Source organism: Rhincodon typus, chromosome 18 (assembly GCF_021869965.1).
Source record: "Rhincodon typus isolate 14 chromosome 18, sRhiTyp1.1, whole genome shotgun sequence".
NCBI classification, from domain to species: domain Eukaryota; kingdom Metazoa; phylum Chordata; class Chondrichthyes; order Orectolobiformes; family Rhincodontidae; genus Rhincodon; species Rhincodon typus.
The window spans coordinates 53,467,303-53,482,671 of NC_063349.1; the positions used below are offsets into that span (position 1 = coordinate 53,467,303).

A 15,369-nucleotide genomic window follows, 5' to 3' on the forward strand; every position below is an offset into this window, starting at 1 on the left:
GTTTCATCAACTCCTCTGAATGAGAACTTTTGAGTATATGGCTACATGACATCTAACCTGATCTGCTACAGCAAACGTCAGGCTATCTCCTCCAGTGAGATGCAGATCACCATTCACGTAAAACACAACGTAGAACAGTACAGCACAGTACAGGCCCTTTGGCCCACGATGTTGTGCTGACCTATTATCCTACTAAGATCAATATACCCTGCATACCCTACATTTCAGTATCCTCCATGTGCCTATCCAAGAGTCACTTAAAAGTCTCTAAAGTATCTGACTCCACTACCACTGCCGGCAGCGCATTTCACATGCCCACCACTCACTGTGTGAAGAACCTACCTCTGACATCTCCCCTATACCGTCCTCCAATCACTTTAAAATTATGCCCCCTCATAATAGCCATTTCCGCCCTGAGAAAAAGTCTGTGACTATCCACTCAATCTATGCCTCATCATCTTGTAAACCTCTATCAAGTCACCTCTCATCCTTCTTCGCTCCAATGAGAAAAGCCCGAGCTCCCTCAACCGTTCCTCATAAGACCTGCCCTCCAGTCCAGGCAGCATCCTGGTAAATCTCCTCTGCACCCTCTCTAAAGCTTCCACATCTTTCCTATAATGAGGTGACTGGAACTGAACACAATATTCCAGGTATGGTATAACCAGAGTTTTATAGAGGTGCAGCATAACCTCACGGCTCTTAAACTCAATTCCCCTGCCAATGAAAGCCAACGCACCATACGCCTTCTTTACAACCCTATCAACTTGGGTAGCAACTTTGAGGGATCAATTGATGTGGACCCCAAGATCCTTCTGTTCCTCCACACTGCCAAGAATCCTGCCATTAACCCTGTATTCTGCATTCAAATTCGACCTTCCAAAATGAATCACTTCACGCTTCTCTAGGTTGAATTCTCTCTCTCTTTCTATTGTCACTTCCTATGATGAGACTTAGCTAATAACAGGGCCCTTGCGGTGTCTGTCATAACCTGAAACACCACAGTTCCATACTGGGGGCCAAGGATAATTCACCCGTGAGGGGGAAACAGCAAGCAACTGCCCAGGCCTTCATCCTTTAATTGAATTCCAACATGTACAAGTTTGTGAGCAATAAGACTTCTGAATCCTTTTCCAGCCCCCTACAGCTTACAAACATAATGTCTCATTGAAGAGGCTATTTCAAAAGCATGGTTAATAGAATTGTAATGCAAAAACTGGACTTGTGGAGAGATAGCAAGAACTGCAGATGTTGGAGTCAGAGACAACATTATGTGAAGCTGGAGGAACACACCTGGCCAGGCAGCAGCTGAAACATCAACTTTCCTGCTTCTCTGCTGCCTGGCCTGCTGTGTTCCTCCAACTCCACACTGTTGTCTCTTCTGGAGAGATGTTTCTCAATGATGTTCATCACTGCCAGATTTTTAACAGAGATTTTCTCTTGGAAGTAATGATAGTGGACTTTATATTGCTCATTGTAGTTTGTTCAAAACATCTTGTATCACGCCTAGCACAAGACCATGTTCTTAGCAAAATAATCACTTCTACAATAATCACTCTTCTACTTTAGTCTCCCATCTTTGCTCATTCATGTCAGAGAATCGGGTCATAGAGTCATACAGCATGGAAACAGACCCTTCAGTCCAACTAGTCCACGCCAACCATGTTCCCAAACTTAACTGGTTCCACTTGGCTGTGTTTGGCCCATATTCCTCTGAACCTTTCCTATTCTTGGTCAGAAATCACAGTTTTCACTTGATGACTTCTGACTTTGTCAATTCCACTCCAACACCAGCACCTCCTGCATCTTTCCTGTTCATGTACTTATGCAAATGTCTTTTAAATCTTGTAACTACCTGCATCCACCACTTCCTCTGGCAGTTCATTACACACGAACCACACTTTTTTTTAAAATAAAGTTGCCCCCCGCTGTCCTTTCTAAAACTTTCTCCTCTTGCCTTAAAAATATGCTCCCTGGTTTTGAACTCCCCACCTTGCTATTCACCTTATCTATGCCTCTCATGATTTTATAAATGCCTATAAGGTCACTCCTCTACCTCCTATTTCTCCCCACTGGAGTATATGTCCCCAGTCTGTCCAGCTTATTTTTATAACTCAAGCCAACTATTCCCAGCAACATTCTGATATATCTTTTCTGAACACCCTCCAATTTAATAATATCCTTCCCATAGCAGGGCGACCAGAACTGCACATTGTACTCCAGAAGAGGCCTTACCGACGTCTTGTACAACCTGATGTCCCAACTCCTGTACTCTATGGTCTGATATAAGAGCATAAGAACTAGGAACAGGAGTAGGCCATCTGGCTCCTCGAGCCTGCCCTGCCATTTAATAAGATCATGGCTGATCTTTTTGAGACTCAGCTCCACTTACCCCCCCACTCACCATAACCCTTAATTCCTTTACTGTTCAAAAATTTATCTAGCCTTGACTTAAAAACATTCAGCGAGGTAGCTTCAACCGCTTCACTGGGCAGGGAATTCCACAGATTCACAACCCTTTGGGTGAAGAAGTTCCTCCTGACCTCAGTCCTACATCTGCTTTTCTTTATTTTGAGGTGATGCCCTCTATCCTAGTTTCACCTGCTAGCGGAAACAACTTCCCTGCCTCCACCTTATCTATTCCCTTCATTAATCTTTTATGTTTCTATAAGATCTCCCCTCCTTCTTCTGAATTCCAATGAGTATAATCCCAGTCTACTCAGTGTCCCCTCATAATCCAACCCTCTCAACTCTGGAATCAACCGAGTGAATCTCCTCTGCACCCCTTCCAGTGCTAGTATATCTCTTCTCAAGTAAGGAGACTAAAACTGCACACAGTCCTCCAGGTGTGGCCTCACCAGGACTCTCTACAGCTGCAGCATAGCCTCCCTGTTTTTAAACTCCATCCCTCTAGCAATGGCAGACAAAATTCCATTTGCCTTTTTAATTACCTGCTGCACCTGCAATCCTACTTTTAGCGATTCATGCACAAGGACACCCAAGTCCCTCTGCACAGCAGCGTGCTGCAATTTTTTAACCATTTAAAGCATAGTCCATTTTGCTATTATTCCTACCAAAATGGATGACCTCACACTTATCAACATTGTACTCCATCTGCCAGACCTTTGCCCACTCACTTAGACTATCTATATCCTTCTGCAGACTTTGTGTTTTCTGCACACTTTGCTCTACCACTCACCTTAGTGTCATCTGCAAATTTTGACACACCACATTTAGTCCCCAACTCCAAATCATCTATGTAAATTGTAAACAATTGTGGTCCCAACACTGATCCCTGAGGCACACCACTAGCCACTGACCACCAACCAGAAAAACACCCATTTACCCCTACTCTTTGCTTTCTACTGGTCAACCAATCCTCTATCCATGCCAATACATTACCTGTGATACCGTGGAACTTTATCTTATGTAGCAGCCTTTGGTGTGGCACCTTGTCAAATGCCTTCTGGAAATCAAGATGCACCACATCTACAGGTTCCCCATTGTCCACCATGCAAGTAATGTCCTTAAAGAATTCAACCAAATTAGTCAAATATGACCTACCCTTCATGAACCCATGCTGGGTGCTTCCAATGGGACAATTTATATCCAGATGTCTTGCTAGTTCTTCCTTAATGATAGATTCAAACATTTTCCCCACTACCGAAGTTAAGCTAACTGGCCTATAGTTACCTGCTTTTTGTCTACTTCCTTTTTTAAACAGTGACGTCACATTGGCTGTTTTCCAATCTGCGGGAACCACCCCAGAGTCCAGTGAGTTTTGGTAAATAATTACTAGTGCATTTGCTATTTCCCCCATCACCTCTTTTAGTACCCTGGGATGCATTTCATGAGGGCCAGGAGACTTATCTACCTTTAGCCCCATTAGCTTGCCCAGCACTGCCTCCTTAGTGATAATGAGAGTTTCTAGGTCCTTGCCTGCTATAACCTTCTTGCCATTAGTTTTCGGCATGTTATTTGTGTCTTCCACTGTGAAGACCAACACGAAATAACTGTTTAATGTCTTGGCTATTTCCTCATTCCCAGTTATTAAATTGGCCTTCTTATCCTCAAGGTCCAATGTTTACCTTCACTCTTTTACGATTTACATATTTATAGAAACTTTTGCTGCCTGTTTTTATATTCTGAGCTAGTTTACTCTCATAATCTATCTTTTCTTTATAACTTTTTTTGTGGCTTTCTGTTGGCCTTTAAAGATTTCCCAGTCTACTAGTTTCCCACTACTCTTTGCTTTTTTGTATGTGTTTTTTTTTCAATCTGATACTTTCCTTTATTTCCTTAGACATCCATGGCTGGCTGTCTCTTTTCCTACAGTTCTTCCTTATCACTGGAATATACTTCTGCTGAGCACTGTGAAAAATCATTTTGAAAGTCCTCCACTGTTCCTCAATTGACCCACCATAAAGTTTTTGCTCCCATTCTACCTTAGCTAACTCCTCCCTCATTCCTTCATAGTCTCCTATGTTTAAGCACAGGACATAGGTACTGGATTTAACCTTCTCACCCTCCATCTGTATTTTAAATTCGAACATACTGTGATCGCTCCTTCCGAGAGGATCCCTGACTGTGAGATCATTAATTATTCCTGTCTCATTACACAGGACTAGATCTAGGATGGCTTGCTCCCTCATAGGTTCCATTACATATTGTTCAAGGAAATTATCGCGGGTGCATTCTATGAATCCCTCTTCAAGGCTGCCATGACCGACCTGGTTTGACCAAACGATATGTAGATTAAAATCCCCCATGATAATTGCTGTACCATTTTTACATGCATTAGCTATTTCTATGTTTATTGCCTGCCCCACCACAATGTCATTATTTGGTGGCCTATAGACCACACCTATCAGTGACTTCTCCCTGCTATTCCTAATTTCCACCCAAATGGATTCAACGTTTTGTTCAGTAGAACCTATATCATCTCTCACTACTGCCCTGATATCATCCTTAAAAATCAGAGCAATACCCACCTCCCTTACCTTCCTGTCTGTCCTTCCAAACAGTTTGATACCCCTGGATATTTAACTCCCAGTCATGACCATCCTGTAACCATGTCTCTGTAATGGTCACTAAATCATACCCATTTGCCATGATTTGCACCGTCAACTGATCCACCTTGTTTCGAATGCTCCGAGCATTCAGATAAAGTGCCCTTATGCCAGTTTTTGCACCTTCTTTTTGGGTCCTATTACCTCCATTACTAACAGCTCTTGAGTTCTCCTTCCCTTTAACTTTTTTCCTAATTTTCAATGGAGTTGAAGCTTCCTCGTCACCTGCTAACCTGCTGCTTTGCCTTACATTAATTGTTATTCTCCCTCTACCCTCACTTCCCCCCCCCCCCCCACTTACTATTTTAAAGTCGTATTAACCACCCTATTTACCCTTTTCGCCTGAACACTGGACCCGGCCCTGTTCAGGTGGAGTCCATCCCAGCGGTATGGATCCCTCCTGTCCCAGAACTGATGCCAGTGCGCCATGAAAAGGAAACCCTCTTTCCCACACCATTCTTTTAGCCACATGTTTACTTCCCTGATCCTCGCCCCCCTATGCCAATTTGCACGTGGCTGTATGCCAATATGCAAGTGAACCTGGTGTACAACTGGCAGAGTAATCAACTGTCAAATTTGTTTTGGCCGTGTGAGTACACCTCACTTCCCTCAACCTCAAAGGCAAGGACAACACTCGGCTCCTTTTACTCCAGGATCAAATACTGCTTCGTATTCCTATTTACTCAGGTCTGCGGCTCCAATTTCAACTGCAAAATACTCGGGTTATTTTGCATTCAAGATCAATGTATGCCTATAAGGTCAGCCCTGAATGAAATGAACTTGAGCAATTCCTAACCATCACAAGGTTGTTCCCAGATGCCACACGATACCTGAAATAGAAAATTGCCCAAAGGAAAAAGTGAAAGTTGAAACCATTTCAGAGGACCGCTCTCTTATTAGAGAGAGAGATGACTGGTAGAAGGTTAAATGTGAGGGTCTTGCACTTCAGCATCATTGAGAAGGTCAGTTATGCAAATTGAACCCTTTGGCCAGGTTAGTTCAGTTGGCTGCATGGTTGGTTTATGATGCCAAATGTTTGTAGATTCGGATTGTGGAACAGACGAGTCCTCTAAATAGCATTCCTTTCAAACCCTTACTGGTTGTTAGTGCTGGACATACTAGATTCCAGAAAGGATCAGGAACCTGAAATCTCTTTGAAGGGAGCAAAAAACCTGAATCTGCAGTTATGTTTGAGTACTGGAATTTGTTGGAAATTAATTACGTTGTTGTCCGAGACTTGAACCCTGTTGACCTTTTGCCCTGTTGACCTTTTGTGAAAAGCAAAAAAATTTCAAGTTATTACATGAAGATACATTGTGCAAACACATAAAGAGTGTGCAAATGTAATTAAATAGTTGGAAAATTTGTGTTTAAGAATCAGCTATAACTTTGAGGCCCTTGTGCCACAGTGGTAGTGTCCATATCCCTGGACCAAGAGGCCCAATTTCAAGTCTCAATGCTGCAGAGCTATGTAATAACATCTCTGAACAGGTTGATTAGAAAAATAGGTTAAATCTTTTTAAAAATCAAGTATATTTATTCAGTTTAACATGAGCCATGCCAACAATTTGTCCAACATACATGAAGTACTAATTTTATCTCTGACAGTAAAACTTATTGACATTCAAAATGCTTTTGCATTCCCTTTTTTTAAACTTTCTTTCCCATCATGATGCCCAATTCAAGGCTTGAATGTTTTCGCAATACCTTGTTGAGTATTTGGAGTGGAAAGAGAAGACTTGTGAGAACAGGAAAAAGATGTTGGCTATTGCTGTGTCAGAACTCATGGCCCCAAAATATCAGCTCTCACTTGTTCTCCCAAACCCCATTTGGGAAGCCCATCTGTTCCAGAAAATGTCAGTTGTTGATTTATCAGAAAGACCTATATTCAAACAAAATTGCTGGGCTATTTCAGAGGGCAATTGAGAGTCAACCACACTGCTGTGCATCTGGAGTCACATGTAGGCCAAACCAGGTGAGGAGCGGCAGATTTCCTTCCCTGAAGGACTTCAGTGATCCAGATGAATTTTTCCTGACAATCCGGCAATGATTTCAGGTGATCAGTAGATTCTTAATTCCAGATTATTTTTTCCCTAATTATTGAATTCAAATTTCACCTGCTGTGGTGGGATTTGCACCCAGATCCCCAGAACATTAGCTGGGTTTCTGGATTAATAGTTTAGCAATAACACCACTAGGCCATTGCCTACCACTGAGAGTTCCTCAGGGTAGTGTCCTAGGCCTGACCATCTTCAACTGCTTCATCAATGACCTTCCCTCGATCATAAGGTCAGAAATGGGATGTTCGCCGATGATTGCACAATATTAAATACCATTCGTGAAGCAGTCCATGTTCAAATGCAACAAGATCTGGACAATATCCAGGCTTGGGCTGACAAGTGACAAGTGGCAAGTGACATTGGTGCCACACAAATGCCAGGCTATGACCATCACCAATAAGAGACAATCTAACCAGTGTTGCTTGACATTCAATGGTGATACCATCACTGAATCCCCCACTATCAACAGCCTGAGTGTTATTGTTGACCACAGACTCAACTGGACTCACTACATAAACACAGTGGCTACAAGAGCAGGTCAGAAGCTAGGAATACTGCAACGAGTAACTCATCTCCTGACTCCTCAAAGCCTGTTCACCATCTACAAGGCACCAGTCAGGAATATGATGGAATACTCCCCGCTAGCCTGGATGAGTGCAGGCCCAAGAACACCCAAGAAGCTTGACACCATCCAGGACAAAGCAGCCCACTTGATTGGCACTACATCCACAAGCATCCACTCCATCCACCACCAGTAGCAGCAGTGTGTACTATCTACAAGATGCACTGCAGAAATTCACCAAAGATCCTCAGATGGCACCTTCCAAACCCATGACCACTTCCATCTAGAAAAACAAGGGTATCAGAAATATGGGAACACCACCACCTCCAAGTTTCCCTCCAAGCCACTCACCATCCTGATTTAGTAATATATTGCCATTTCTTCACTGTCGCTGGGTCAAAATCCTGGAATTTCCTCCCTAAAAGCATTGTGGGTCAACCCACAGCAGGAGGACTGTAGTATTTCAAGAAGGCTCACCACCACCTTCTCAAGGGGCAACTACAGATGGGCAAGAAATGCTGGCCTGCCAGTGATGCCCATATCCCAAAAATGAATAGAAAAAAATTCTATAAGAAAGAAACTCAGACTAGGTTCCGGTATGGAACAACTACTGTTTATTACAATAAGTTTATTCTGATCACAAGCAAACAGCTATGAACTACCAACTTGTGACTTTACTAGTTCAAACTCTAACCTTTTAAAATTCCTATATACACATATAGCTGCACAGAGACAACCAAGAAAACATTGGTTTTATGGATGGAGAGAATGAAAATGGGAACCACAGATCAATAGGACCAGTCCGTGGGAGAAAAATACCAACCATTTGTACAAAATGGCAAATGTAAAGGGAACATACACTGCAAAATTCAAAATTACTACCCAGGCAATACATCCAATTGCATTTTGTAACGAGCATTCAGCCTTTTTAACCTAACCTGCAAGTACAACTCTAGTTTGTGATGCACTGGCATAAGCCTACCAGTAGGATGTCTTCATTCATTTCCCGTTGATAATTTAGACTGTCTTTTGCTAGCTTGTGACACTGTTCCTGGACTTGCTACCCACCCCAAATCTGCCACTGACCCATGACCACCTCTCTGCTGTGCTTCCTTTTTCAGGCTTGTGGTTTCAAGGTCCCATTTACAGTTGAAATGGCTGAGCATAGGACATTTGGTGCAAAGTGAACAAGCATGATTGGTTGTACACCTACTTTCATCATACGTGCATGCCAAGCAGGAGATTACCAAAATGCCAGAAGAATTGTTGCCAGTGGGACAATGGAGTTAGTGATGGTAGCATTTGAACAGGCTATTCACTCACTGTCTAATGTCTGCCTGCTTTTTGCCAGTGGTCAGGTGGTTTATGTCATCACTGGTTCATTGACTTGCAGTAGTTTGATATGCCTTGTACTACTGGCTCTCATTTACCTGGCATGCTGGCAGGTCTATGCCAGCTACCTTAGGGAGAGGATGGAAACAGACATGGCGCATATAGAGGAATATTATCTGAAACCACCTGGAGCTGGCTTCTGGGTAGCAATGGAGGAAGAGGGAGCTGGGGAGGTGGTAGGTACAGTGGGAGTTAAGATGGAGCCTGGGGACCCACACTCCTGCCAGCTCTTCCGACTTTTTGTCGATCAGCGTTTCTGTCGGCATGGACTGGGCAGGAGGCTGACCCAAAAGGTCCTGGATTTTGCCAAGCACTATGGTTACAGATCCTACCTCTTGAAGACCACCAGTGTCCAAGAACCAGCCATTTGTATGTACCAGAAAATGGGCTTCCAGATTCAAAGTTCCAGCCCTGTGCCAGGTCCTGTGCTTCTGCGCTTCTGAGCTTGTTATCCAAAATTTCAGTGTATGAATTGGAAAAGAATCTGTGATTGGCATCCTTGAATCAGTTGAACTGACATCCATCCCTACCCATCAACGCAGCTCAATGCATAGTAAACAAGGCAGATATGAGCACAGGAACACCGTTCGGCTCATCAAACCCGCACTACTATCAATATGATCATGGTTTATTCTCTATCACAATGCCATACTCCACCATCTCCCCATCCCTCTTAATATTTTTAGCCTCCAGTAACCTGCTTTTTTTTTTTTTTAATCCTTTTAAATACATCCAATTACACAATCACCTGTGGTGGAAAATTCCACAAGTTCACCATCATCAGAGTGGAAAAATAAATTTCTCTTATCTCAGTCCAAAATGGCCTATCCTGTGTTCTGACAGAATGACCCCCTCATTCTGGACCATCACATCCGCTCCCTTCTCCTTCCCCTCCCCGGGTGCAGAAGAGGTTTACTAGGATACTACCTGGATTAGAGGGTATGAACTAGAAGGAGAGGCTAGAAAATCTCAGGTTGTTTTCTCTTGAGTGGCAGAGGCTGAAGGGAGACTTAATAGCGGTCTATAAAATTTAGATGCATAGATAGTCTTTGACTGTGAAGCCTTTTTCCCAGAGTTGAACTGTCGAATACTAGGGGGCATGTGTTTAAGGTTACAGGGGGGAAAGTTCAATGGAGATGTGAGGGGCAAGTTTTTTACACAGAGAGTGGTAGGAGTCTGGAACACACTGCCAGGGGTTGTGGTGGAGGTAGATACAATAGGGGCATTTAAGAGGCTTTTAGTTAAGCACATGAATATGCAACGAATCGATGGATATGGACTAATGGCAGGCAGAAGGGATTAGTTTCATTTGACGTCATGTTCAGCACAACATTGTAGGCTAAAAGGCCCGTTCCTGTGCTGTACAGTTCTGTGTTCTATGTTCAGCACAACAACCGTGCTTCTTTTCAAAATATCTCTGTTTGTGAAAACAGAAATCCCATATGCCTTGCTCCCTGCCATTTTCAAATATCTATACACCTGAACCCAGATAATCCTCTGCCCTAACGCACACTTTAAATCTATGTATCAAATCTATGATGTCTCTCCCTAATCCTGCCAAAATACACATTTATTTTTGTGCATATGTGTCTGAATCTTGGGGAGAACTAATCTATCCCACCTTTTCTATCTCCATCCTATCTTCTCCCCAACCCCTTCCTGTTGTTTAATAAACTCATAATTACAGAGTTATGACATCCTGTTACTATTTGTTTAGTAGTTATCCTACGACAGAAGATCTTGGAGTTGTTTTTTAAGGTTAACTAACATTCTGTTCCCATTCTGTCTCACTAGTTTTATTTTCGTCTTCACTTCATGCTTAACTTATTTATTTGGCCTGGATCATCAACAATTCATGTGACCTGTATAATAAGCTCCCTTTTTGGGCAGTAGGGGTAGGCAAAGTGTTAGGATTTGATGAGAGATATCTCGACTGAAAAGGAGAAAAGGATTCTGTTATGGACCAGACCCAAACCCCCTTCAGATATATCAAGGAGACAGCCTAGACCCTGCCTTTTATTTAAAGGCTTGCGTAACATGCTCTGTTCCAGATGTAATTTGATTTGTTACACTACTCGGCTTTAAGCAAAATACACTTTATTCTTACCTTATAGTTAAAACACAAACAAAAGAAAGAAGAATTGGCATAACTTTAATTCTATTGGAAAACTTAACAGAATAACAGATTATTTAACTACAAAGTAACAACTATCCAATATAGTAACATCCCATAAACACACCCTTGGCAAAGGCAAATTCAGTACAATAGGTTGTCCCATATGTAATTCTCGCAGTAGAGAGAACTCCAGCTTTTTAGCTGTAACTGAGAGAGGATTAACAGCTTCCACATCCTGTTTCAAGACACCAGTAACTGCTGGAAGCTAAACTGAAACCCTGGTTCTGTGGGAGCCTGACTTGACCCGTGCTGCTTCTATTGTTCCAACTTTTAAAAAAAAACCCAAGGCCTCACAAGCTGTTTACTTTATTGACCTGGACGAGACAGCTCATCGCATATGGCTCAACTCCTCTCTTCAAAACAAAAGGACAAAATACACCTTTTAAAGCCATGGTATTGTCACAATTCTTTATTTCCTGCTGACCTCTAAGAAACAGGAAGAATTATTGCTAGTAGTCCTGGTATTTCAATTAAGAGAATAAATTACATTTTACCTCAGCTGACTCTTGAGTTAAGGTGGGAACTGGTTATGTCTTTTGATCAAGTTAAGCATATTTTGGGCACATTAATTTGAATACTTTTGACTATATGCCAACCATACATTAAGTATTAGCATATGTGTTAACGAGAGCCCAGGCTCCCAGTTAAGCAATGATTTAATTTTAAAAGGTTCATCCATGCTTTCAAATCCCTCCATGGCTTTGTCCCTCCCTAAAGCAAGACTAAGGATGTTGAACTTAAATAGCTACTCCACCGTATTCCCTTCTGGGCTTCTCTTCCAATCAACTCTGGCGAGCTCCTCCTCCATGTTTTTGTTGTTACCCTTACTCAATTGTACTCCAGTGCATGGTATATGAAACAAGGTAAGTAAGTTTGTAGTACAGATTGAAATTGGCAGGTATGATGTTGTGGGCACCACAGAGACACAGCTGCAAGGGTTTCAGGACTGTGAACTAAATACCATAACTGACATGCAGACGGGTGGAGGAGGTGGGTTGCCTTCTTAGTCAGAAAGGAAATTAAACCAATAGCAACTAAAATTACAATGGAGTAAAGTGACTACAAAAAACATGAGGAAAGAGCTAGCCAGAGTTGATTGGAAGGGAAGACGGTTGAATAGTAATGGCAGGAGTTTAGGGGGTAATTTAGGAGGCGCAGCAGAAATTCATCCCAAGGAAGAAGAAAGGTTCGGTGTAAGAGAGGATGAGATAACCATGGGTAACAAGGGGAGTTAAGGACAGCATAAAAACTAAAGGAAAAGCATACAATCTGATGAAGAATAGTGGGAAACCAAAAGATTAGGAAGCCTTTAAAAACCAGCAAAGGACAAATAAAAAAGCAATAAGGGGCAGAAGATGAAATATAAGGGTAAGCTAGGTAGTAATATAAAAGAAGATTGCAGGAGTATTTTCATTTAGGTAAGTGAAAGGTAAGGGAGAGGCAAGAATGAACATTGGACTGCTGGAAAACAAGGCTGGAGAAGTAGTAATGGGGAACAAAAAAATGGCAGAGGAGCTGAGTAATTACTTTGCATCATTCGTCATGGTGGAAGACACCAGTAGCACACCAGAACTGCAGGAGAGTCAGGTGACAATGGTGAGTGTAGTAGTCATCACTAAGGAGAAGGTTCTGGGAAGCTGAAAAGTATGAGGTGGCTAAATAACTAGGGCCAGATAGACTACACCTCAGGAAACTGAAGGAGATTGTGGAGGCCTTCGTAGTGATTTTCAGGAGCCACTGGAGTCTGGGAGTGTCCAGGCGTTTGCAAAAAAAAGTTAATGTAACATTTCTGCTTAATAAGAATGCAGTTGAGAAACATATCAGCCACGATTGAATGGAAGAGCAGACTCAATAGGCCAAATGGTCTAATTCTGCTCCTATATTTTGTGGTCTGTACCTGTAGTCTCCTGCAGCCCTACAATATGAAACATCAACAGTTATCCAATTCCTGCCTCGAGCTTGCTAATTTTAATTACTCTATCATTGGTGGTCATGCCCCAGCTTCATTTGTCCCAAGCTCTTGAATTTCTACCTTATTTCCCATCTTTCTCAAGGGACTTTTTAATATTTGAATTATGTTAATGGAATTGTGTAAATAAAGTTGTAGATTCTGCTTGAGCACGATGCAGTCTATATCACTTCCTACTATATTTTGTTCTTATTTCGGATTGTGAACCAAAGTAGGAAAGGACAACTTTAAATACAAGACCATGGAAAGAGTTGCTGCACTTTTTTTTGTGAAAGCAAGTTACTAAAACTCATTGACAGTTGTGTTTACATCATTGCTTTGTTCAAGCAGGGAGATAGATGTCTGTGATACATCCATGGTGTCAGAGCATGTGTGGAGCATGCTTTGCCCAATGACAGATTGTGGATTAGCTTGTGCAACCATTTGTGGAGGCCAAGTGTGTTAGCAGCATGATGAGTCTGTACAGGTGGATAGCTTTTGTCTGAAGAGTGGAAAGACTGAAGCCTCCAGACTGCAAAAAAACAACAAGGTTGTGCGTCTCTTTGTTTTCTCTCTCTCTCTGTCTTGCTCTCTCATGCTCTCTCTCTCTCTCTGCACTGAAGTAACCAAAAATTGAAGGATAGCTAGCTTTCTCTCTGACTGGTTGCTTAAGCTGGTTAGAACCAAAGGTGACTGAAAGATTGAACAGCTAATGTGTCAACTGCTCACATTATCAGCACAGAACTGAAAGTATCTGAAAATACGGAGATCGGAGAACAGAAGGACTTTGAAGACACAAAAAGGACACCCTATCGAATCCTGTGGACTGACGTTGTTGAATTCTCTTTCCCGCCCATAGTCTCCATGCTTGTTTTATGAAGAAGGGTCTAGGCCCGAAACGTCAGCCTTCCTGCTCCTCTGATGCTGCTTGGCCTGCTGTGTTCATCCAGCTCTACACCTTGTTTGCTGTGTTTGTCAATGTGTATGCATAGGAGTTAGAAAAGGGAGATACATCTTATATCAGCAAAATTATAGATAACTTGATTCTAACCACAGAAAAGTAGAATGATTTCTTTGTAATAAATAGAACTTTCTTGTTATTTAAAGAAACCAGGTCAGTGCTTTCTTTTAACCATCAGATACATTGGGAAATTTTGAGTAATTTGATTAAATCTTTAACTGTTGTGATGACTCCTGGAGGAGTGGAGCTCAAACTTCGGAGCATTTCCCAAGTAGACACCCCTGGTAGGGTTACTAGATGTACAATATCAATTGTTTCCTGTTTCTGTTTTTAATGTGGTGTTAATCATGTATCACAAATGCATAAATAAAACAGTTTCACTTCCTGACTTGAATTTGTCCAGCAAGCTTGTCATTTCTTTTAAAACAAAAGGAACAGAAGTTAAACACCGAAATAAAAGAATAACATTTTCTTTGTGATTTTGCTTCTTGCCTTCAGGCCATGACAATCCACATATCCCTTAATTCCCTCCGTACCAAAACAAAGTTGACATCTGTCTTGACTATACCCAGTGCAGTTTTTTGGGGTAGAAAATTCCAAGGATTCCCAAACCTTTGACTGAAGACATTTCTCTTCATCTCAGTCCTAAAAGACTGAGCCCTCATTCTGGATTCCCTACTAGAGAAACCATTTTCTCAGCATTCGCTTTGTCAAGCAGTTCAAGAATTTCATGTTTCAATTAGATCACTTCTAATTCTTCTAAAAAGTCAGAGTCCTATAGCACGGAGACAGGCCCTTCAGTCCAAACAGGTCTGTGCCGACCAAAATGTCCATCCACGCTAACCCCATTTCCCTGCAATTGGCCCATATCCTTTTAAACCCCTCCTATCCATGTATTCATCCAAATGCCTTTTAAAGGTTGTTAATGTACCCCCCTCAACCACTTCCGCTGGCAGCTCATTCCATATGCATACCACCCTCTACGTAATAAAAAAAAGTTGCCCCTCAGTGTCCCATGTATTCTTTCCCCTCTTACCTTAAACTGAAGCCCTCTAGTCCTCGATTCCCCCAACCCTGGGAAAAAGACTGAGTGCATTCACCATATCCATGCCTCTCATGATCTTATACACTTGTATAAGATCCCTCCCTCATTCTCCTACGCTCTAAAGAAAAAGGTCCTAGCTTGTCCAACCTCTCCCTGTAA

The 15,369-nt window shown here is 42.1% G+C and overlaps 1 protein-coding gene across 1 annotated transcript; it reads left to right on the top strand.

The window, feature by feature from the left end:
• The first annotated feature begins 8,232 nt into the window (after window positions 1-8,232).
• LOC109916921 (N-acetylaspartate synthetase-like) lies at window positions 8,233-10,222 on the top strand. Its single transcript, XM_020516675.2, has one exon. The coding sequence runs from the start codon at window positions 8,882-8,884 to the stop codon at window positions 9,521-9,523; it is 642 nt and encodes a 213-aa protein (XP_020372264.2). The 5' UTR covers window positions 8,233-8,881; the 3' UTR covers window positions 9,524-10,222.
• The last annotated feature ends 5,147 nt before the right edge of the window (window positions 10,223-15,369 follow it).

Bases quoted from the DNA above. Each gene is read 5' to 3' on its own strand.
- LOC109916921 (XM_020516675.2), top strand. From the start codon at position 8,882: ATGATTGGTTGTACACCTACTTTCATCATACGTGCATGCCAAGCAGGA.